The sequence below is a fragment of the Aphanomyces astaci genome, assembly GCF_000520075.1.
Source record: "Aphanomyces astaci strain APO3 unplaced genomic scaffold supercont1.58, whole genome shotgun sequence".
Classification (NCBI taxonomy): Eukaryota; Oomycota; class Saprolegniomycetes; order Saprolegniales; family Verrucalvaceae; genus Aphanomyces; species Aphanomyces astaci.
Window position 1 is genome coordinate 292,779 of NW_009798321.1, and position 21,636 is coordinate 314,414.

Here is a 21,636-nt window from a genome sequence, read left to right on the forward strand (position 1 = left end):
CGAATTTCGGAGACCACAACAGCAGCAGGACTACCCGCGGCAATGGAGGCTTGTCCGCGGTTCCAAACACGCTTTACGGTGCGCTGGTGGCAGTGGAACATCTGCGCGACCTCTCGGAAGGCCGTGTGATGGAGTTTGCCTTCTATCGACAAGGCTAGTAGCCGTTCATAGACTCCGCGCCGCTCGAGGTCAGTCAGGTTTGACCGACCCCGCGACGAGTCTGTACAGGTCGTGCCGTGGGGGCGACTGGCCCGGGGCATGCGCAATGTAAAGAAAAGAGTGGAGACGCGAGCACAAGGCGTAGAGTTGTGTTATGAAAGACTGGCGTAAGTTTTCGTGTTTTTCCCGCCGTGGTCGTTGAGTGTAAGTAGCGATATCTCGGCGACGAAAACTCGGATTTGAGTGGTTAAAAGCACCAATCAAAGCCAAGATAACGCGCCGTCGATCTGTCCAATCAGCGTAGGCAGCAATGCAGTTTTAGAAAAATTCCGCCAATAAAACGGTAAAGTGGACAGTCATTACGGACCAGAGTAGTACAGTTTTTTAACCCGTAACCCTGTAACCAGGAAACCCGGACACGCCGTCCCTATATCTCAAATGACCATAGCCTATTCCCAGGGTTAAGCTGAATCACCAGTGGTTAGCTATCGCTAACCACTGTCAATCAACTTAACCCTTAGAGCATCTCCACTCGTCAGACTTAAAGGCCTGAATAATTCGGATAACCCTTAGATAGGACCAATTTTGGACTTATACTCCCACCTGTTGGTTTTATCGGGGTCTCAGTAAGTCCAAACATAAGATCAGCACCGAAAATCCCTATCATAGGACTTTTTCGTCAAGATATCACCCTCCAGACCTATCCTAGCCGGAAGTGTACTATAATCTAAAATAATATACAAAAGTACTGCTCAACATAGTCAAATACAGTACAGCATGCAATCTTTATAATAATTCCCATTCAATTTACACTGATGGCCAACGAAGGCACACCTTGCCGGATAAAAGCACCCGTAGGCTCTAGCGCACCCCCTATGCTATAAATGTTAACGAGTTCGGTCTGTAATGGAATGCGACGGGTCGCGGAAGATGTAAATGCACTCATTGCTATCACTTTCACAGTCCCTGTTCGTCCCGTGCATCTAAGTCTGACGGATGGGGAAAATGAAACTTATCACTGGAATCAGCTTAAGTCCCTCATTTATCCGAATATTATCCGTATAAAGCCTGGTCAAAAGTCCCAACCGGTGGAGATGCTCTTAGCACGGCTTTGTAGTAATCATGGGGGACTGGTAACGTGAAAAACAGACTGGAAGTCGCGAAACGGAGTACCGTCCGTGTCCTAGTGAGTCTGGATTTGACCTCATTGCCGCCGTCAAAAACGTAAAATATCAAGTGCGAGCTGCAATGAATGTCAGACATGAGAACCGACAACATTCGGCCCCGTGATTGGATGACCGACAAGTGATTGAACTCCGATTGGTCAGTATTTTTTCCGATAATCCGATTGGATGAGGCGGTTGTCGTAGCAGCAACCATCACTAACATTTACCATGTACGGCATTCTATTGGTCGAAATACTGTCAAGCCGACATTGCACTCGAAAATGGAATTGATCAGCACAAATACAACGGCAAGCCGAGCCAGTAGGGGTACTGCTGTGGTCGATGGCAGTCAGCCAGCGCCCCACCATAATGCATAGGGACCATTGTCGTGGCCCCTTGTGTAGCCCATTCCACAAAATACATTTTAGAGCCTGGTCTGCGAACGTTTTGTTCCAGCTTTTGGGCATTTTACGAAATCAATTTCATTGACTAGAATTATCCGTAATCCGTATATTGATCCAGCTTTTCGCTTGGTCAAAGATTCACCATCCCAGCTTCGTACCAGTCATCCCGACTTTTTAATCTGGTTTGCAATCCACGGCAGCGATGTCTACGATGAAGATGCTACAGTGCCGCAAGTGCAGCCAGGTGGTTATGTTATCTACGTATACTACAACACACTCAATCAATATTAGATGCGTCGACACCGAACGCTAAGCCGAACAAGCGCAAGGGCAAGTCGCCTTCATCGGCCGTCAAACGATCAGTGCGCTGGGACGACGAAAGTGCGCCTGCGCTACAAGTTGCATTTCACGGCAAGGTTCGACTCGAAGAACTTCCAACGCCTGGCCATGACTGCTCGCTTTCGAGACTCTTGCGCGCTTCTTCCGTAGCTCCGGTGGTTTGTCGCTGTCGTAGTCCGGGTTACTTGAGATCGAAAAAAAGGATTTCAGCTGAATCGCTGAAGTCCACTGATGCGATATTCGACGACGGCAACAATTCCTCACAAGGTAGAAATATTGTACTAATATATGTGATATGTATTCGAAACATTGTTGACTTGTGAAAATATTTGTTGCATAGATGTTATAGTAAAACGCGAGGTCAGTTCGGACACGGACTACAACAGCGACAATCCACCGGAGCGTCGGAAGAAGCGCGCAAGAGTCTTGAAAGCGAGCACTCGTGTTGAGGCGTTGGAAGCTGGGTTCTTAGCTATAAAGGAAGGTTTGATGCACTTGGGAACATCAGGTGCGGCACCATTCCCGCCGCCCCAACCTGCACCTGGTGCTACACTAGATGATCTATTACGTGCAATTCAGGGACAATACGACACCATGGCGCAGCTCCTCGCTCATTTAGTTGCGCGCAAGTAAAGTGCTAATGAATGTCAAATTGATTGCACAATATTATTTTTGTTAACTCAAATACTAGCAATTCCACGACGTTTCAACTCTGCAGCTCGGCGAATGAGAGGACTAGTTTCAGTTTCACTGGGATCAGCAGGTTGAAAGTACAAGTTTCTATCGCGCCGGGGGCACGGCGCAGAAAAGAGTTCGTCATTGAAATGAATCAACATATTGTGCAATACATAATAACACGTAGTGACCACAACAGTTTGGTCGAGAGATTTTTCGTTCATCACGGTTTTCAGAATTCGAAATCGCACTTTCAATCGGCCAAATGCATATTCAACTACCATTCGAGTGCTCGACAATCAATAATTGAATTGTTTTTGCACTTCAACACTCCACCTTCCATATGCGGCAAGTATGGGGTCAACAGCCAAGGGAGTAACGTGTATCCAGAATCACCAAGTAGGAAACATCCAGTAGGCAAAACACGTCGAATACAGTACTCTGGCCAACTAATGATACTTTCCAAATATTTTTATCGGAAAATGAACCGTGTCCAATATCCACAGACCTAAACACCATTCTCGAATCAACAATTGCTTGTACGTTTAGTGATGGATCGCCATTAAATTGTAAAAACCGTCGTACACTTTTGGTCGCAGAATATCAATCAGGTGTGCCATCAACCAGTGGTACAAACGAATAAATTGAAGCGATGACTCGCGCATCCGGCAATCGAGTTGCAGGGAGAAGCATCAAATTGAGATAGGGAAGTGTATTAAGGATGGCATTTCATAATATGAGAACACAAGTTCGTGTACCCACTCGACTTTTGAGAGCGCTGTTGCCCACACTTACACTTCCACACAGTTGGGTCATCGGTCCGTTGGAAAAAGACCTCGGCGAGCGCCTTCCCACTAAGGGGTTTGGTTGGATGGGTCACGGTTGAAATCAAGAGCAAGTGAGGTGTCATTGACGAAAAAGACTAATACACCAAGACTTAGCCATTCCAAATGCAGCCGAGGTTTCACGGTAACCACCCTCAGAACCCAAAAAGAATTGAAACACAGCAACCTTCTTTTCAAAGGAGTGCATCGAACGACGCCTACATTATTTTGGCATGCGTTGGCGAAGCCACACAAGTATCTTACAGAACGCTTGCTGGTCACAGCGAAGGTTGTCACAAAACCATCAATTGTATCGAGGGTCACTAAGCATTTCATCAAAGTTGACATTCGTAATCGTCAGTAGGTTGTACTTACTAACCGTCGAGCTAGTGCTCGTAGCCACCGAAATACACACGGCGCATACAACAGCAGCAACAACACCTTTCAATCGATTCATTGCACTCGCAACCATTCAAAAGCTGGAATGCCAAAAGCTGGAATGGTTGGCAAACCAGGTTTGAGGGCACAATCCGAATAAACTTTATCCGTAAAAGCTGGAATGCCCAAAAGCTGGGACAAAGCGTTCGCATATCAGGCTCTTAAAACGTATGAATGCGGCTAAGAGTATTGGTTGTGCTTTAGGTACTATTAATAGTATACGTTTAGGTCCTCGATTGAACGCCAACACCATCTTACCTCCAGTAGTGATTCAAACTGCCCCTCATTCAACAAATGACCCTAACCACGTTCTCCACCTCTGCATCGCTATTTACTTTCGCAACGTGAACCACCGTACGTGTTAGCATCTGCGCAGTACACTAACAGTAAATAATGAATTTTTCAATACAACTAACGCTACTAAGTATGATCACTTATATTGTTGCGAGCGACCTCACGGATATCAATATACACGACGTGAAGCTCATCACACAGCTGATTGAGACAATGGAATGTAATTACCAGCTCACAAACCTATTCTATGGCGGCAAACTCGTGCATCAGTTAGCTATCAATGTAAAATCTAGTAGTGCACAAGTACTTGTGCGGTAGGGTTCAGTACAGTGAATGGTGATGTTGCAATGTCCACAGGAGTGTTTTACTGTACTTTGGTGTCATTGGCGAGCAAGGACCGAGGTAAGTACGCCTGGTGAATAGCTTGTGTTGCGCAAATCAAAGTAACCAAGGTAATTCCTCCACATAATACTAGTACGTGCACTGTAGTCCACCCACCAGCAAAAACGACGATGTATATTGGCGTTTATTCGCGTTTATCAGCTAGCTAAGGCATTTTTTGCGCCTATAGCTAGCGGACTTCGCATACGTCGGACGTTATACGTCTGAGTGCTGGGGGATGGTGGGGTATGCGGCGATGATCTGCTCTGTCAGCACCTTCGACCAAATCTTGTTCGCTGTGGTGGAGCGGAGGGCCTGCTGGTCGGCGAGGCACGTGAGGCGCTGGAGCTCGTCGGAGACAGTCTTGATCAGTACGCGATGCCATTGGGCAACTATAGATACTGCATCGGTTACACCGCAACTACTCTGGTTATCCCATTGTTCAAAATGGAAAGCGTCCCAACCAAGCAAACCACCCAGGACTCGTTCCGCGGAGCGTCAACACGACGAACATACTCTACATACCAGAGACAGTTCCAAGAGTTATGCGTGTCAGATAAGCACGAAATTGACACTGCAGCAGCAACGACAGATGATTGCACCGACTTCTTTCACCACCTTTACTCGCTTGGACGCAAACCACGTACCATCGACTCAGCCAAAACTGCATTTGTCGCCTACTTCACGGAGCAACATGTTAAACCTAACCCTGCCCCAGCGCCACTATCCAAACAATACGTCGTTGGAGTTCAAAAGTATAATCGGCAAAACAACGTCCATGACGAGAAGAAGGCTCACCCACTGACAACCGATGAGCTATCAACTGTCGTCAATGGATTTGCCAGGCATTACCCATTTGTTAGGGTTATGTTCCGCTGCTTGTTCTCCTACCGTTACTTGGGCAGCTTCCGTGAAATGTTGGGGCTGAAGTGGGGTGACTTCGCCTTGGGAAAGTCAGCACATGGTGCTTTTGTCTCTGTTCGGCTCCGTTGGCACAATAGGCGTGTGTCGAAAAAGAATGCCAGGTATATCACCAAATCAATGAGGACTCATACCCTTGTTTGCGCATATGTGGGTTTTACGAGGACTACGTTGAGATGGTTCCGGCAACATTGCTGCAGACGTCAAGGGAGGCATTTTTTTCCACTCTTGTAGCGATGCTGCAAAGCGGAAACGTGAAAGTGAACAGGTTCAAGGCACTCGAGCAGAACTTTGTGCGCCGACAGCTCAACGATATTGATGAATCCTCAACGATATTGATGAATCCTGCCCTGGATTACCGGTAGGGATTTCATTGCACAGCATGCGGCGCGGCGGTTGCTTCTACCGCGTCTTTGAGTCACCTGAGCGGTGTTTTGACTTCCGAGAGCTCATGGCCTGGTGTTGGTGATGCGAAGATTTGTTGCGAGTACCTTGTCACGAGGACTTTGAGCAATGCCATTGATGAACCTCGTTTCCTGTTGGAGAAACGGCCACACGTTCCAAGTGGCTTGCAAGGCAAGAATCTTGGAGAGCAGCTCACGGCGGACTTCACTGCTGCCGCAGTGATGGCGTGGAATCAGTCGTACCACAAGTGCACCTCCAGTGGCGAAGCGGCAACAGACAATGCAAGAGTTCACAGTGCCAAAGATCATTCCAACTGCTCATTCAGGGAAGGAAGCCTGGGAGCAATGGGTTTTAGTAGATCCCAAGCGTCGCATGTACTGTGCGGCACAGTACGCTCGAATAATCAAGAGCGACCGCCGTAAGTACTCAGAGCGCCAAACGCTTGCGATTGCATTCAACATACATTAGAGTTATTCTCAATTTTGAGATTGAGTACGCTGGTCATGCAGATTCGTACTGGGGTTTGGTTCAAGAGATTAGAAAGAGAATGCGTGAAAACAGGTTGTAAATTGAAATTGAACACAATCCATTCATCTGGCAGACTTACCTCGGTCCTTGCTCGCCAAATACACCAAAATACAATCTTGTGGACATCGCAGCGTGACCACTCACTATAAAAATCCCAACAGTACTGCTGGTGTACGTGTGTACTGCTAGATTTCACATTGAAATGAAATGAAATTACGCGGTATTTACAAGCTCACTATCGCTTGTGCGCGCATGTACAGTAATGACTGCAAACTAGACTAGTCTAGCGTATGGAGCTTGTGCACGTTCACACCGGGGCGATCCGCGCAGCTAGATTTTACATTGATAACCGACTGCTGCACGAGCTTGCCTCCGTAGAATACAGTAGGTTTGTGAGCTGGCAACTACTTCCCATCGTCTCAATCACCTCAGTGATGAGCTTCACTTCGTGTTTTGTGATACCCCTCAGGTAGCTCGCAACTATTTAAGTGATATTAGCAGTTCTACAGGTAGTACTGAACACATGATTATTTAGTGTTGTGGTCAAAGGGGAGGCACACAGTGAAGGGAGGTCACACAGTGTTTACAAGCATTCTCACTGCGCATGCTAACACGTACGGTGGATCACGTTGCCAAAGTAAATGGAGATGCAGAGGTAGAGAACTTGGTTAGTGCCATTTGTTGAATGAGTGGGCAGTTGTAACGGATCGATTTTCTGAACGACATCTAATTCCTGGACAAATCAATTATCTACCAATCAGACTAATCAATTATCTACCAATCAGGATGTCGCATTAGAAGTTGATCGTATGCGATTGGATATGATAATATTCAAACACATAATTTTTTACAATTGGTCATGAAGAGCCTTGTCGAATTTTTATTCGACACGAACAATAAAATTTCCCCCTCGAAGTGACGACTAATTCCCCCACAACAGGGGGTGCCTACCTTCAAAATTCCCCAGACCTACCTTCTTTGGGGGAATTTTGGAATAACGGATATTCGTCCGGATAATCTAATTTCTTGCACAGATAAGAACGTTAGCCTCCACCAACGGTATAAACCATTTCTGTTATGAGTGCGAAGACGAACAAGATCAAGTGCATGGTGGGTTTCATCACTTCGTACACGCTCTTTCCAAGCCACGTTTAGGCAAAGCACAAACATGTTCCGGAACATCGGAACATACGTAAGATGTGGGGATGCGAACTAAACGATAATGGTGAAATGCCGATGCCCGGGCCGTCCACAAAGTGCAACGACGCCAAGCCCATGTTTGACCCCCCAGGAACGCGAAGCCTGATCAACCAAGCAGATCACGACATTGCAATGCAGCTACCCAAGAACAATGGAGTTGGCGTGAGGACGCTTCGGCTGTTGCTATTCGTTTCTCGCAAGCTGGGCAGCAATCCAAATGACCTGTTGCAACCATTTTTGGGGTACCGTGATGACGATTCGGGCGACTTCGACGATGGCGAGCAGCCTTCTGGTGACGATTACGGCGTGGACGGCGACGACAACGAACAGGGCGAGTTAGTACCCCCTATGACATTCGAGACATGGTCGCCACAGTCGAAGAAATCCTCGAAGCGGTTCGGCGCGTACAGTGCGGCGAGTCGAAAGCAGCGGTCGTACGAAGTTCAGCTGTTACCAGAACTACTTTGTTCCATTGCATCAAAATGGTGAAGGAGCACGGAACGATAAAAAACGACAAGCGTGGTCCAAGCAAGTTCTCCCTGCCACGATCGAGGACGACATTGTTGAGTGGATATAGTAATCAACAAGGCAGGACACATACTGTCGATCCAAGCAGGTTTTCCACGAAGCGTGACCCGCGGATGGTATCAAAAGTTTCGCACCCGAAATCCGATTCTGCTGTCGCGAATGGCACACCTGCTGTCGAAGGGTCGCAACATAATGAACAAGGAAGGTATCATCTCGTACTTTAATTTGTTAATTCGAGCTTGCATTCGGTTTGAATGTGACGCCAGCGATGTATACAACATTAATGAAACGAGTTTCAAGACCAAGAACCAATCGAAGAAGTTTGTTGCAATTCGCGGGTCGAGAAGCGTGTGGGTCGAAGAAAAGACGGGGGCATATCACCTCACTATCGTCATCACTGCAGCCGCTAAGGAGAACTCGTCCCGCCGGCCATTATCTTACCTGGGGTGACCTGTGAAACGAGCGTGATGGATGACTGTCCCGTCGATGGCACGGTGGTCACAACAGCTCCCAAGGCCTTTATGAGCGCAGCGATCTTCAACATCTGGCTTGTGTAATTGGGAGAGAGGAAACTCATCGCCCGCTGCGGTCAACCTACTGTCGTATTTCTCCACAACTGCTCGTCTCGTTGCACCGATAGTGAGTTCATTTGAGACAGCTATGGAATCGAGTTTGTGTTCCTACCACCGAATGCCACGAACTTGCTGCAGCAATTGGGCATTGCCGTTTTCAGGTCTACAAGTGTGATATCAAGAATGCGGGACTACGTACCTGAGTGCTTCGAGCGCAACGTCGCTGCTACACACCAAGGCCATTGCAATTTCTGGAGCGGCGTTCTCGTCAATCCATTTAATGAAGGCATGACAGGCACGTCTTTGTTCTCGTACTTTCCACATGGAGGCCCGGTGCCAGCTCCACCTCCTTCCAAGATGTCGCGGTAGACTGTCAATTGGGGCGGTATTGATGCTGGGGATAAAATGCTGTACCCCGCCCAAACGATCGATGGCTTGGTGAGTCTTGCGGGTGGCCGCCAGGAGCTGCAGAAGCTCCTCGCAAACATTGATGGCGCCATCAAGTGTCCCACTGGAAGCGCTGTGTTCACAAAAGCTCCGGGTTCGCTTTCCAAACACTTTTAAGGACTAGTGCACACAGCCACGCCATTTTACTTGGCACATGACTGGGAAAGCAAGCTCGTATCGTACTACAATCAAAGTTTGTATGTCACTACCGCCTCTGGTCCGTTCTCGATGATTGCAGTGTCTTTGCTTGGTTCTGGATGCAAAGGTATTCCGGTTGCTGATGCAGTCCGCCTCGCCTGCATAGCCTGTCGCGCCTGGGATGCAGACGCCACTCCATCCATCCCATCACTCCACGTTATCTTTGGCATTCAAGACCCATCTATCGAGACCCAGTTCCAAGCCGAATTTGCCCGAAACCAACGCAATGTAATTTCAACCTATCCAATTTCATGTTAGAAACCAGCGGTCCAATGATACTTTTGTGTGAAAGTAGTTTAAGCCAATGAAAAGTACTGCACATCCGGATAACGGAATTATCCGGATACGCAAACACCACCAATTGATTGCACCAGTGCATTCTCCGATCATATCATGGCCGACTCTCGCTACAACCAACGCGGCGTGTCCGCTGGCAAGGAAGATGTGCACAATGCCATCAAGAACGTGGACAAGGGACTGTTTCCTCAAGCCTTTTGCAAGGTCGTGCCGGACTACCTCTCTGGCGACGAAGACTACTGCATCGTCATGCATGCCGACGGCGCTGGCACCAAGTCTGCGTTGGCGTACATGTACTGGAAGAAGACGGGTGACTTGAGCGTGTGGAAAGGCATTGCCCAAGACGCGTTGATCATGAACATCGACGATCTCTTGTGCGTGGGCGCCACGGACAAGATCTTGTTGAGCTCGACCATCGGCCGCAACAAGCAGTTGGTTCCTGGCGACGTGATCTCTGCCATCATCAATGGCACGGAAGAGCTCTTGACGACATTGCGTGGTCAAGGGATTGGCATCCACTCGACTGGCGGCGAAACCGCCGACGTCGGCGACTTGGTATGTTGCGTCCTTCACTGCGATATATCGTCCGTGTATCTGGTTATTCTAAAGACTTGTAGGTCCGCACGATCATTGTCGATTCGACCGTGGTGTGTCGATTGAAGCGTAGCGACGTCATTTCCAACCACACGATCCAGGCGGGGGATGTGATTGTCGGCCTGTCGTCTTTTGGCCAAGCCACGTACGAGACCGAGTACAACGGCGGCATGGGCAGCAACGGACTCACGTCCGCCCGCCACGACGTCTTCACCCACGCGCTGGCCACGGAATTCCCAGAGAGTTTCGACCCCAACGTCCCCGAAGCGTTGGTCTACTCTGGTACCATCCCCATGTCGTTTTACCCAAACTATGGACTCTTGTGTGCTGCTTCGTTCGCCAACTCCATCGATCGATTGGTTGTACTAAAGTTGTATGTCAAATGTTGTCGATTGGAATCACACTATTTGAAGTCATACACAAATTCGATGCGGAGGCTGGTTCCTGCAGTCTGATTGGTGCGCTGGTTCGCCAACTCGATCGATCGATTGTTTGTAATATTTGTATTGTCCTTGTACCGTGGATCTTTGTGCTGAATCGCCAAATCTGTCGATCGATTTTATGTACTGACACAACTTCGGTATGTACCAATCGTCCAGTGTCACACTAATTGAAGTCATACACTAATTCGACGTTGATTTCGTCAAATCGTGGATTTGATTGGCTACTTGATTCTTCATCTGGGTTTTGATTGGTCGATCGATTGGCTGCCGATTTGGTGCTGTCCGTCGAATCGACTTGACGTCAAAAGAAGGTGTCGTGTGGTGATTGGAATCACACTAATAAAAGTCATATTTCGACCTTCGATCGTGGTTTTCTGCATTCTGATTGGCTCAATCCGCCACTATATCCCATCACCATCAAATCAACTGATGCCCTTTTCAGGCTCCAAGACCCTCACGGACGACGTACCCGGCGCGCCGTTGAACGCGGGCAAGTTGGTGCTGTCCCCCACGCGAACGTACGCGCCGATCATCAAGGCCATCTTGGACCAAGTGGCCCGGGAGCACATCCACGGGATGGTACACTGCTCTGGGGGTGCCCAGACCAAAGTGCTGCACTTCGTTAAGGATGTGCATGTGATCAAGGACAACTTGTTCGAGACGCCGCCCTTGTTTGCGCTCATCCAGGCCGAGTCCAAGACCTCGTGGAAAGAAATGTACCAGGTGTTCAACATGGGCCACCGCATGGAGCTGTACGTGTCGCCCGCCACCGCCGCGGAAATCATCGCCATCTCCCACTCGTTTGGCGTCGACGCCCAAATTGTCGGCCGGGTCGAAGCGCATGTCGGCAAAAAGGTCACGATCGCATCTCGTCACGGCACATTCGACTATGAATAAACAACTGTCTACTAGTACTACTACTAGTACTACCGGTACTACATACAGTCAACTTTGTAAAGGCCACACAAAACGTACAACATGTGAGATTGCACGTCGAAATATACAAGCGGCAACTCACCATACCGTATAGTGTATATGTATTGCGACTGGTGATATTTCACAACCACCCGACACTCAAAATTTTGTTAATCCATTGCGTCATACAAATTTGAAGTCTATATTCAACATGTTCACAAGTAAATAGCAGTTACAGTAAGTAGTCCCCCAGAATAGGGAACCTTTGATTCCGATACGTTTTAAGAGGTATCACTACTGCTCAGGTATAAAACTAAAAAGGTATTTTCGGTAGGGTTCCTTGCTTCTGATTGGTCAATGTACTCGGATTGAAAAATCGACATCATTTTCGAATTCAGGAGGGGGTTGATACATTGTATCCTAGCTTACAGATGACCATGACGATGTCCATCCGTCATAGGATTGGTGTGTGGCGAGCATTGCATCTTGTTGAAATATTTGACAAGCTGGTTGAAACGGCTGACGAAACTGAATAAAAGAATTTCGCGTCACTCGTGAGCACTGCTCGAAGTTAGTCTGTTGGAAGCGTTGGAGTGGGCCAAGGAGGCTTGGCAATGTGTGACGCAAGTCACTATTGTGAATTGTTGGCGCCATACTGGTATTGTTGACAAGGAGGTTTATGAGTTGGTTGATAGTATGCATAACCTTTAAAAAGAATGAAACGTGTTTGTGTTTTGTCTTCAGGAGGTTGCCACCGTGTCGATTGCCGAATTTAGAGGGTCACGTGAAAGGCCAAATGCTAAACGAGCCCATCGACGCAACTCAACTCTTTTCATGGCAGCGCGTGACGCATGCTGCTTTAACAGTGTACGCTTCTGCTCGTTTGTCAATCGTAGCCGCGACAACGGCGACGGCATGCTGAGTTCCAAGTGTGAGTGTCGCCAACAAGTGTTAGATTATTTGCGTGGTTAATTTAAAAGTTGAATGTACCTCTCCGATTTTATGACTGATTTGCACGCAAAATTATGTTTTCTGAGAGGATATAGATTTATGGTGGGTTCCTTATTCCGGGGGACTACTGTATTACAAGAAAACTATCAGATATTACAGGAGTCGCAATCGATTAATCCGTCGCAATATATATACACTATACGGTAAAACGATATCCGAAATACTATTAATAGTACATGTGCAATAATTAAAACTGTGCAATGGAATAAAACTCTTTCCAACACAGGTTTATTATGCCAGTGTTTCTTTTACTAGTAGAGGTTTATAAAAACACACGACAATATCCTTTCTCCGTGTCTGTCTTATGGAAATCTACAGCCTGCCACTGCTGCCTTCGGACGGCGATTCCAAATGGACGGCCTGGAACCGTTCGTTGCTCACTCGGATTTCCTCTTCGCTGTCTTCGTATTCCACCGTGTCATCGTCCATGTCGACTTCGGGCACGACAAAACTGCTCCCTCCATGCGAATGCGGCGGCGCATGGACAGTCATATCCAACTCGTCGGCACTCACCGAACACGCTTGCAACGTGACCGTGGGGGTCGGTCCCGAGGCGTCGGGGTTCTTGGTCCACACCTTCCACCCGTCCTCTGGCGGCGTCTCTTCGTGGATCGTGCACAGGCAATAATAAAAGTCCACATCCGTCACCGTACCCAGCGTCTGCCGGTTCTCGGCGTGCGAAATATACCACCGGTGGGTTTTACTGGGCATTTCACACCGAAACAACGTGTACTCGATGTCGTGATTGGTCATCCGAAACACCGGGCATCCGTCGTGGCGCTGGTGCTGCACCATGTGGTACACGCCATTCACGGCCGCGCATCCCGCGCCAGACACGGCATAGCTCTTCTCTTCCGGGGTGAACGGCACATGCAGCAATTCGCCGAGCGCCAGAAGCGTCTCGAGCTTGCCCGGGTCCCGATACAGCACGGTCACGCGACCACCCAAGCTCGGTTTCAAACTCTCGAGCCGGAGCCATTCGTACATCCACACCCAGTCTCCAACATGAGCTTGCAGCCAATTCGCGACTCTGGGTACCTTGTGCAAATCCATCAAGATCGTCACGTACCGGTAGATAAACAGCGCCGGCGCCGTGCCGTACTGCGCGTACACTTTTTTCCGTTCTGCCGCCGCCACCAGCAGCGAATACGACGTCTGCACCATCGTCAACTCGATCAGCGCCACATTCTCGTTGTTGGCTTCAAACGTGAGCAATTGGGTCAATATTTGCACCGCCGCATCCACGATCGGCAACCCCTTCCACCCCAACTCGGCATGAAACAGCGCCGTCAACACGCTCTTGATCACGAGCGACGACGTTGACGGCGACCCCAGACTCACACGCACGAGGAGGTCGGCCACGGCTTCGGCGTCTTCTTCCAGCGCCGCTTCGATAAACACTTCGTGCACAATGGCTTCGCGGCAGAGCGCGGGCAAGTTGTCAAGCAACGACGACGCAGGCTCCAGGTCGTGCACCGAGGGCGGCCGCTGCAAATTGTCGCGAAAGCCGTGGGCTTTGAGGTCGCTCAGCACTTGTTTGGACGACGTCGCGCCCAGCTCCGTGTAGTACTCGAGCCACGCTGACAAATCCAACTGCGGCCACTTGGACAGCATCGTCTTGATCTTTTTCGCTGTGACTTTGGCCGTGGCCACGGTCGTGCCGCACACTCGGAAATACTTTTGCAATTCCTTGACGCCCATCACGTGGTCGTCGGTGCAATACTCGTGAAAGAGACTCGTCAATGCACTTTGGGCGCGCGCGCTCAGCACAATATGGTCGCGGGGTTGGGTCGAAGATGAAGCATGCGCTTCTTGTTCGGCCAGAAGCGGCTCGGGTGCGTTGCGCGTGAGGCCCAGTAGCGCCCCGATCGCGTCAAACAGCGCTTGGCACTCCAACGGCGCTTCCCCCGCCAACGGGCCGTACGCGTGCACCAGCCGCGCATACGATCGCGTGCCAAGCAGCACATGAATCAACCGACTGACCATTTGGTGCCGTTGAAATTGTTCGCGAAGCACGGGCGACAAGCTCGCAATGTGGAAAATCAGCGTGAAATACTCGTCCATGAGGGGCGGCACACACCAGTCGGCGACGCGCGCGCTCAAGTGCACGAGCGCGGCGGGGTCGTCGGGGGGGGACGTCGCCACGACCGCTGCCGCCGCACGGGTCAGCAAGCCGACGACAGTTGGTCGGGCCATCGGGTCGGGGCACTCTGTGAAGAACACCGACAGGTCCGGCACCTCGAGAAACCACGCGGCGAACGCCGGCGTCGTGGCAAATGCGCCGTGAAAGAGATCCACCCACCGGCCAAAACCCTTTTTCTCACGGAACCGCAGCACGATGGACAGCACAAACTGCATGCCGAGCTGGAGCCACTTGAGTTGATCCTGGTGAGTCGCCACCACTTGCTTCATAAACTCGTCAAAGGCCGTGTCAAACACGTACGAGTGGCGTAGAAAGAGGTCGTTGGCGGCCCATACTTGCTGGGCCATGGGGTTGGTGTGGACCATCGACACGGTCGTCGTCGAGTTGGTCGGAGATTCGGGTCGGCGCACCACTTTTTCGTAAAACAACATGAGCGCGTTGCTAAACACTTCCATTTCCATCGTGTTGGTCATGCCGTTCCACGACGACGTGCGCTTTTGCATACCGCCAAAACACTCGGCTTCAATATTGGCCGGGTCGAACGCACTCACGTCTTCGTCGTCATACTTGAACCATTTGCCCACGGATTGATCCTTGATAAACGAGTAGTAGTGGCCTCCTTGCGCGACGCCGGCGTGCACGAGCACCCCGCGCAGCTCATACATGTACTCGTCGTCATTATCGTCGTCGTCCATGCCGCCAATATCGTCGTCAACGTCTTCTGCCGCCTTCTCATCCAGGCCGCGCTTGGTGTACGGCTTCATGTCAAGTTTCAGCGGAAACGCACACCGGTTATTGAGCTTGACCGTTTCAAACGTGGCATAGTCTAAGTCGAAGCGCTTCAAGTGCAGCACCAGCAGCTGCGGCAACGCCCCAAAGCACGTGCGTCGGATCGCCGCCTTCTTTTCCCCACACAGTTCGCACTCGACCTTGTTGTCGCCGTCCATGAGCTCGCCTTCAACGAACGCCGCGAGCGACTCGTCGATGCTTTCTTTGCCCCGGATCTGCAATTCCAGCCGAATGAACGCTTCTTCGCGCTCAAAGCGGTGGCCGCAGCCTTTCGGCAGCTTTTGCGAGATCAACTTGCCCCCCAAATGCGACTGCAGGCACGCCGTGCCCTGGGGCGTCTTGGCCAGCCCGATTTCCAACCGGTCCAGCAACTTGTCGCAAAACTCACTCGCGTCGTTCTGTTGGTACACGGAAAACTCCAAGTTTAAACACTTGCACGCTTCCACCTACGTACGTACGTACATGAACACCTCGGTCAAGAGTTCAATGGAATAGTGAAATATGTGCTTTGGCTACCAGTGCTTTCGGGTTGAAATAGCGCATCTCACTCTCTTGGAGGTACCAGAACGTGCGCTGGACTTGACGAAGCACTTCCACCGTGGCCTCGTCGCCTTGGAGTGTCGGCGGCAACAATGTCACTCGGTTCATCGCTTCCTTGCCCCACAGCTTGAGCCGTACGTCCGTGCTGCCTTCGTCATACTTGATGAGGTGCATCTTGGTGGCGTGGTCGTAGCCAGTGATCACAGCTTCGAACGACCGGCCGTTGTTGGCTTCGTTCATGATCCGGCGCCCAATCAGCGACGTCGGGTCGGTGTGCACTAAATGCGGCAGATTCAGCTGCGACTCGGGGATCTCGGGGAATCGGTCCACGGGGATCGCCGCCGCCAACAACCCGTGGCGGATCGGCGGGTACATGAATAGCTGCTGCAAAAACGAGTTCATGTAGCACGAACACCCCTGGTTCTTCAACCCCACGTGGTCGCCTTGCCCCCTTGCCCCGACGTTCACTTCCTGGCCCCATGACGAAGTCGATGAGGTGCTCGTCGCGTCGATCAACGACGTCAGCTTGGCATGCAAGTCGTCCGTCGTGGAATTCGCCGCCGACGCCGCTGCCAGCTGGGCCACGACACCGTACGCTGCTTTCCGGGTGTCGGCTGATGCGCATAAACACTTGGCGCCACTTGCAAACAAACTCTTGTCGTACAGCACGTCCAGAATCTGCTGGCGCGCGCGACTCGACAGCGATGGCTGGGCGCACAACGTGTGCAAGATTGCGAGCGACCCCAGCAGCACCGACGTGGACATGGTCGGTTGAAACAACGCGACGAGCGCCGCCTCCAACGCTTCCACTTGGTCGGGCGAGAATTGGGGCACCAAGAACGCCACCAACGCAAACAGCTGTGTGCCACGGTCGCTGGTGACGGGAAGCGCGTTCTGGAGCGTGTGCAGCGCTGGCGCCACGAGCTGCTTGGTCACGTTGTGGGGCTGGGACTGAAGCGTCGCGAGCCATTGGACGCGGATCGGTTCCTCCGGGTGTAGCAGCGTCGACGGCATCGGCCACGGATCGGGAAATTCAAACGGCACGTACACGGAAATCGCTTGCATGATCTGCAGCGCGTCGATCACAACGCGCGGCGCCAGCGACGACCGCCATACCAACGCACTCAGTTGCGTCATCAACGACGCCATTTGGGCTGTCGACAGGTGGTTCGTTCTCTGCTGCGACAATGGCGGGTGGTGGTGGTTGCTGTGGAGCACGCAATACTTGACCAAGCGCATCGCCACCGCCATCCCTTGTTCGTCCACGCGAGGGGTCTCAAACAGAAAATGCACCACGTGGTCGAGGCCGTGCTGGATAAACGACGTCACATACGCCTGCGACGCCGCGCCGTGCACCGGCATGAGACATCCGTCGATGATTTCGAGGACATACACGGCTTTGTGGTACGATGACGTGGCGAGCCACCGCTGCAAGCTGTCGGGGCGGTCTAGGGGCTGCGAGACCATGTCCAGAAGCGTCGTTTGAGTCGGGACGTTGGCCACCACGTCCAGTACAATCGCATGCGTGTCATTCTGCCCTTGGTACCGATCCAGGAGCCCAAACAGCACGTCAAAGTACGCTTCGCTCTGCGACAACAACGTGCCTAAATGGAGTAGAGGTTGCTGATGTTGCTGGTTGTTGATGTTGCTGTCGTCTATTCCGTCCAGGTCTTTGGCCACGTTGGTTTGAAACAACACCACCGTCACTTCCGTCGACGTTTGCTTGTGGTCGGTTAGCGCCAACTCGCGCCACGTCTTGGCATCACCGACCAAGGGCGTGCCTTGGACAAGCAGTTTCGTCTGCGTCAACGGGTGACCCAACTGCGCTTCCACGAGCTGCCGCACTCGGCCCAGCGTCTCGTTGGCCGACACGTGCAGCGTAAACGCGGGGGGTTTCTCCGCCGACACTGACGTGGGCAGGCGTTGCACGGTGCATTGCAGCGACAACGGCGCGCCGCGGGACCGCTTGCCATGGACGATGGCCCCGGCACCAATGGGGCTTTGGTGCATGTAGCCCGTGAGCAAATGCATGCAGTGCTGGACAACTTCGGCCGACGACGACGCGCGCTGGAGCACGTCAAACACATGCTGTAGGAAATGCTGGGTCGCTGGAATGCTGTCCGTCACTTGCACATACACGTTGAGCAGCTCCACGATCGCCGCCTTGGACACGGCCGGCAAGCCGTAAATCGCCACTTGCCACAACGCGTCGAGGCCAATCAGCGACTCGAACGACACGATGCGCCGAATGGCATTGGTGGACATAACAGGTGATGTCGTCGTTGTTGTGGATCGAATCAAGTGGTGGTGGTGGGCGTTCACACCCACAAAGTACATGTGAAAGCACGCAAACCCGGCCTCGCTCAACGCGCTAAAGTCCGTCTCGTGGGGGTTGCACAGAAGGTCGTTGAAAATGTACTCGCACACGGCCACATTGAACGGCGCGACGTTGTCGCTGGCAAACACGCTGGACTCGGTGAGGAACTGCCAGCACAGGTCGCGGTACACACGTTGCTTGGATAGCACAGTCCAGAGCGACCGCACTTGCGCTTGGGTCATTTCCAGCGCATTCGACTTGCCATGCACGTAATGGATCAGGTCCAGACGGTGGCGAAGCGCCGACTCGAGCGTATGGCGCTGGACAAACGCTGCCAACTCGTCAAAGAGCAGCTGCACGAGGTTGAACGTGGCGTTCACGTGGTCAACCAGGTCGTCGTCATCGTCGTCGTCGTCGTTACCGGAACACGACTCGAGCAGTACCTTCAGCAGCTCCAAGCTCCGGGTCGTGGCCGCCTCTTGGTCGGCGCTCCATGTCGTCGTGGTCTGCGCCGACACGCGCAGCATGTGAATGCACTCGTTGACAAACAACGCGCGCTCTTTCTCCCCTGCGGGGCTTTGCAGCGCCGTGTGAAACAACTCGAGCACGTCCGCCGCGCTATGCAGCTGCGGGTCGGACGCGTTTTGAAGGCGCCACAGCAGCCGCAGACACTTGGACGTGACGCCAGCCTCGACGCGGTGCAGAATCGACCGGTACGTGCCGGCCACCTTGTCCATAAACAGCGCCACGTCTGGCAACAAGTGCACCGGCTGGGCCAACAAGAACGATAAAAATGACACCACTTGGTCGTCGCTCAAGTACACGAGCACGGACGTAACCAGCAGCGTGTGGATCTCCGCGACCAGCGACTCCTCCTTGCCGGTTGCCGACGCGTACACGTGTTGGACGTGTTCGTCGGAAAGTTGCCCCGCTTCAGCCAAGAAACGCAGCAACGACGCGCTGCGCACCACGATTTCGCGATGGATGCGATCGCCAAAGATCTCGTCCAGAAGCTTGTGGGTCCACACAAAGCTCAGCACTCGCTGATCCAGTCGCGTCGAGTCCACCACGGCCGTTGGACGAGGGCGATGGGGAATCAGCAACGGACTCGGGGCTACGCCTTGGCCCGTGGGTACCCAATGGGACAGCGGGGGCACGACGTCATCGCCAACCGATTGGTGGTGGTAGTAGTCGATGTCTTGGTCAGTGCCTGGTTGCGCTTGGTCGGCTTCGGACAAGAACCACATTTTCGATCCATTTTTCATCGTGCAGCAAAACAAAGTCATGGGATGATGAGGGCCGCCTGGAGGAGGGGGCGTCGACGGCGGTGCGTGCCGCGATTTGGAAATGGTGGTGCTACTATTACTCGTCGGTTGCTTGATGTACGTGCCGGCGGACGACGTAGTTGGCGGGACCAACTGGTACACGCCATTCACGAGCTCGGACCCGGCCCCCGCGACGCGATACGACAGCGGCAGCGGCATCGATCGCCGGGCGACTTGTACGACTGAGCCCAGCTGCTCAAACCCAAACAACCGCTGGGGCAACGACGTCGACTCGATGAACCGACCAATCACAAGCAGCAACGCGTCTTGCAGGTCCTTGTCTTGGTCGAGTAACCGCTGGATAAGGTGGAGCATGTGTCCGATCGAGTCGGTGGGTTCTTTCTTGAGCTCGGCCGAGGGCAACACGAGCACGAGCTGCAACAGCGATTGAAGCAACCGCCGAATCAACGTCGAATCGACTTGGACGCGGAGGTCGTACAGCCCTTGGAGAAGCAGCTTGAGGTCGTCCATGGACACGGTTTGGATGAACGCGATGGCCTTGTCGGCGTCCGTGACGTGCTGATCGAGGGTCCGCGTGAGCATGGAGAACCCGTGGTGCTCGTGGAACAACGCAAGGCACTGCAGGCGCACTTCCGGGCACCCCGCCGGCGATTTGTTCCAGTATTGGCCCATCATGTGGTGGTTCGAGCCGCGGAATTCCTTGTAAAAGTGCTTTTGCTTGTTCAAGATCAGCGCCATGTGTGAAAAGTACGCGAGGCGCCGTGGCGGTGACGTGTGAGGGTTCTGGAGCTGCGCCAGACATAGCACCGTGCCCTTGGTCAACGTGCGAATGACACAGTTCTTCTCGGTGACGGCCATCTTGGACGTCCTAGGAGAGAGATTGTAACGCACATGCGTCTTTGTCATTTTTAACGTATAGGAGGAGAAAGTACATTTGATCGAGCATGATGTTGACGATTTGCGCAAAGCACAACTGCAAGAACTCTTGGACCTCTGCTTCGTGAAGGTGGGCATGAGCGATCTCAAACGCATTCACGGCGTTGTGCCATCCCACCGTTGCTTGCTTTCGCAGATCTTCGTACACGATTCGAAGGAGTCCGCTCTGTTGGGGATTTAATGGGGGTCCAGTTGCTTCCATGTGTGTGGACGGGGGTTGGTCTTGGAGAAGACGGCGGCGTTTGTCCGACTCGTTCAGCGACGGCGTCGTGGATGACGACTTGGGCAAGGTAGCAGTCGAGATGGACGAGGATGAATCAGTTGACGTGTCGGGTTCCATTCGTTTGTGGCTGTTGCTTGGACTTGGTGTTGACGACGTCACGATGGAAATGGCACTGTCACGAGACTTATTACTCGTGATGTCAACGGGAGTGCAGCGCTCGAGTGATCGACGCTACTACAATCACGAACAATACACCATGTGACTCCTCTCATGGGTATCCTGCGACATCACGGAGCATGAAGATGGGACATACCTGTATAGATAGAGGTGTTCTTGATTGAAGGAACCCACACAGACAGCCCTTTCCGTGGAGAGAAGCGGCAGGCGGTGCAGAAGCGGCGGTGGAGTGCAGTCCTCCCTCGTTACAACAGTCAAGATGGGATGGTGAAAACAGTCTTGGACTTTTCAAATAAAATAACTATTTTTCGTGTCGACCATACAAACACCCAGATAAATCCAAGGTGGGCCACACACTTTGCTCCATTATATTGTCCGTGTTTCAAACCGTTTGATTGGGTGTTTTAAACATCCCTCTGTATAGATAAACCAAGTGATTTCACCAACTGTTTTATACAATTGAGAGTGATGGTCGTGTGGCCAAAG

At 51.9% G+C, this 21,636-nt stretch overlaps 6 protein-coding genes across 7 annotated transcripts; 4 read left to right on the forward strand and 2 right to left on the reverse strand.

The window, feature by feature from the left end:
* Positions 1 to 1,931: 1,931 nt before the first annotated feature.
* H257_14506 (hypothetical protein) lies at positions 1,932 to 2,243 on the forward strand (the record flags this gene model as incomplete). The annotated part of the gene is made up of 3 exons (XM_009842343.1): positions 1,932 to 1,973; positions 2,044 to 2,145; positions 2,196 to 2,243. The coding sequence occupies 3 exons, from the start codon at positions 1,932 to 1,934 to the stop codon at positions 2,241 to 2,243; spliced, it is 192 nt and encodes a 63-aa protein (XP_009840645.1).
* A 2,653-nt stretch (positions 2,244 to 4,896) lies between these two features.
* Positions 4,897 to 6,314, reverse strand: H257_14507 (hypothetical protein; the record flags this gene model as incomplete). The annotated part of the gene is made up of 3 exons (XM_009842344.1): positions 4,897 to 5,072; positions 5,961 to 6,003; positions 6,093 to 6,314. 3 exons carry the CDS (start codon positions 6,312 to 6,314, stop codon positions 4,897 to 4,899), a joined length of 441 nt encoding a protein of 146 aa, XP_009840646.1.
* A 1,456-nt stretch (positions 6,315 to 7,770) lies between these two features.
* Positions 7,771 to 8,712, forward strand: H257_14508 (hypothetical protein; the record flags this gene model as incomplete). The annotated part of the gene is made up of 2 exons (XM_009842345.1): positions 7,771 to 8,175; positions 8,323 to 8,712. 2 exons carry the CDS (start codon positions 7,771 to 7,773, stop codon positions 8,710 to 8,712), a joined length of 795 nt encoding a protein of 264 aa, XP_009840647.1.
* A 527-nt stretch (positions 8,713 to 9,239) lies between these two features.
* H257_14509 (hypothetical protein) lies at positions 9,240 to 9,755 on the forward strand (the record flags this gene model as incomplete). The annotated part of the gene is made up of 3 exons (XM_009842346.1): positions 9,240 to 9,375; positions 9,406 to 9,707; positions 9,738 to 9,755. The coding sequence occupies 3 exons, from the start codon at positions 9,240 to 9,242 to the stop codon at positions 9,753 to 9,755; spliced, it is 456 nt and encodes a 151-aa protein (XP_009840648.1).
* Positions 9,756 to 9,859: 104 nt separating this feature from the next.
* On the forward strand, positions 9,860 to 11,742 carry H257_14510 (hypothetical protein). Its single transcript, XM_009842347.1, has 3 exons — positions 9,860 to 10,331; positions 10,394 to 10,652; positions 11,256 to 11,742. Exons 1-3 carry the CDS (start codon positions 9,873 to 9,875, stop codon positions 11,708 to 11,710), a joined length of 1,173 nt encoding a protein of 390 aa, XP_009840649.1. The 5' UTR covers positions 9,860 to 9,872; the 3' UTR covers positions 11,711 to 11,742.
* A 1,203-nt stretch (positions 11,743 to 12,945) lies between these two features.
* On the reverse strand, positions 12,946 to 21,414 carry H257_14511. Of its 2 annotated transcripts, XM_009842349.1 has the most exons (4): positions 21,287 to 21,414; positions 20,747 to 21,207; positions 16,188 to 20,682; positions 12,946 to 16,117 (listed from the first exon to the last, which is right to left on the reverse strand). In XM_009842349.1, the coding sequence occupies exons 2-4, from the start codon at positions 21,088 to 21,090 to the stop codon at positions 13,052 to 13,054; spliced, it is 7,905 nt and encodes a 2,634-aa protein (XP_009840651.1). In that variant the 5' UTR covers positions 21,091 to 21,207; positions 21,287 to 21,414; the 3' UTR covers positions 12,946 to 13,051. The 2 variants fall into 2 exon arrangements, with proteins under 2 accessions (XP_009840651.1, XP_009840650.1); XM_009842348.1 differs by having other exon boundaries at positions 16,188 to 21,207.
* Between the last annotated feature and the right edge of the window lie 222 nt (positions 21,415 to 21,636).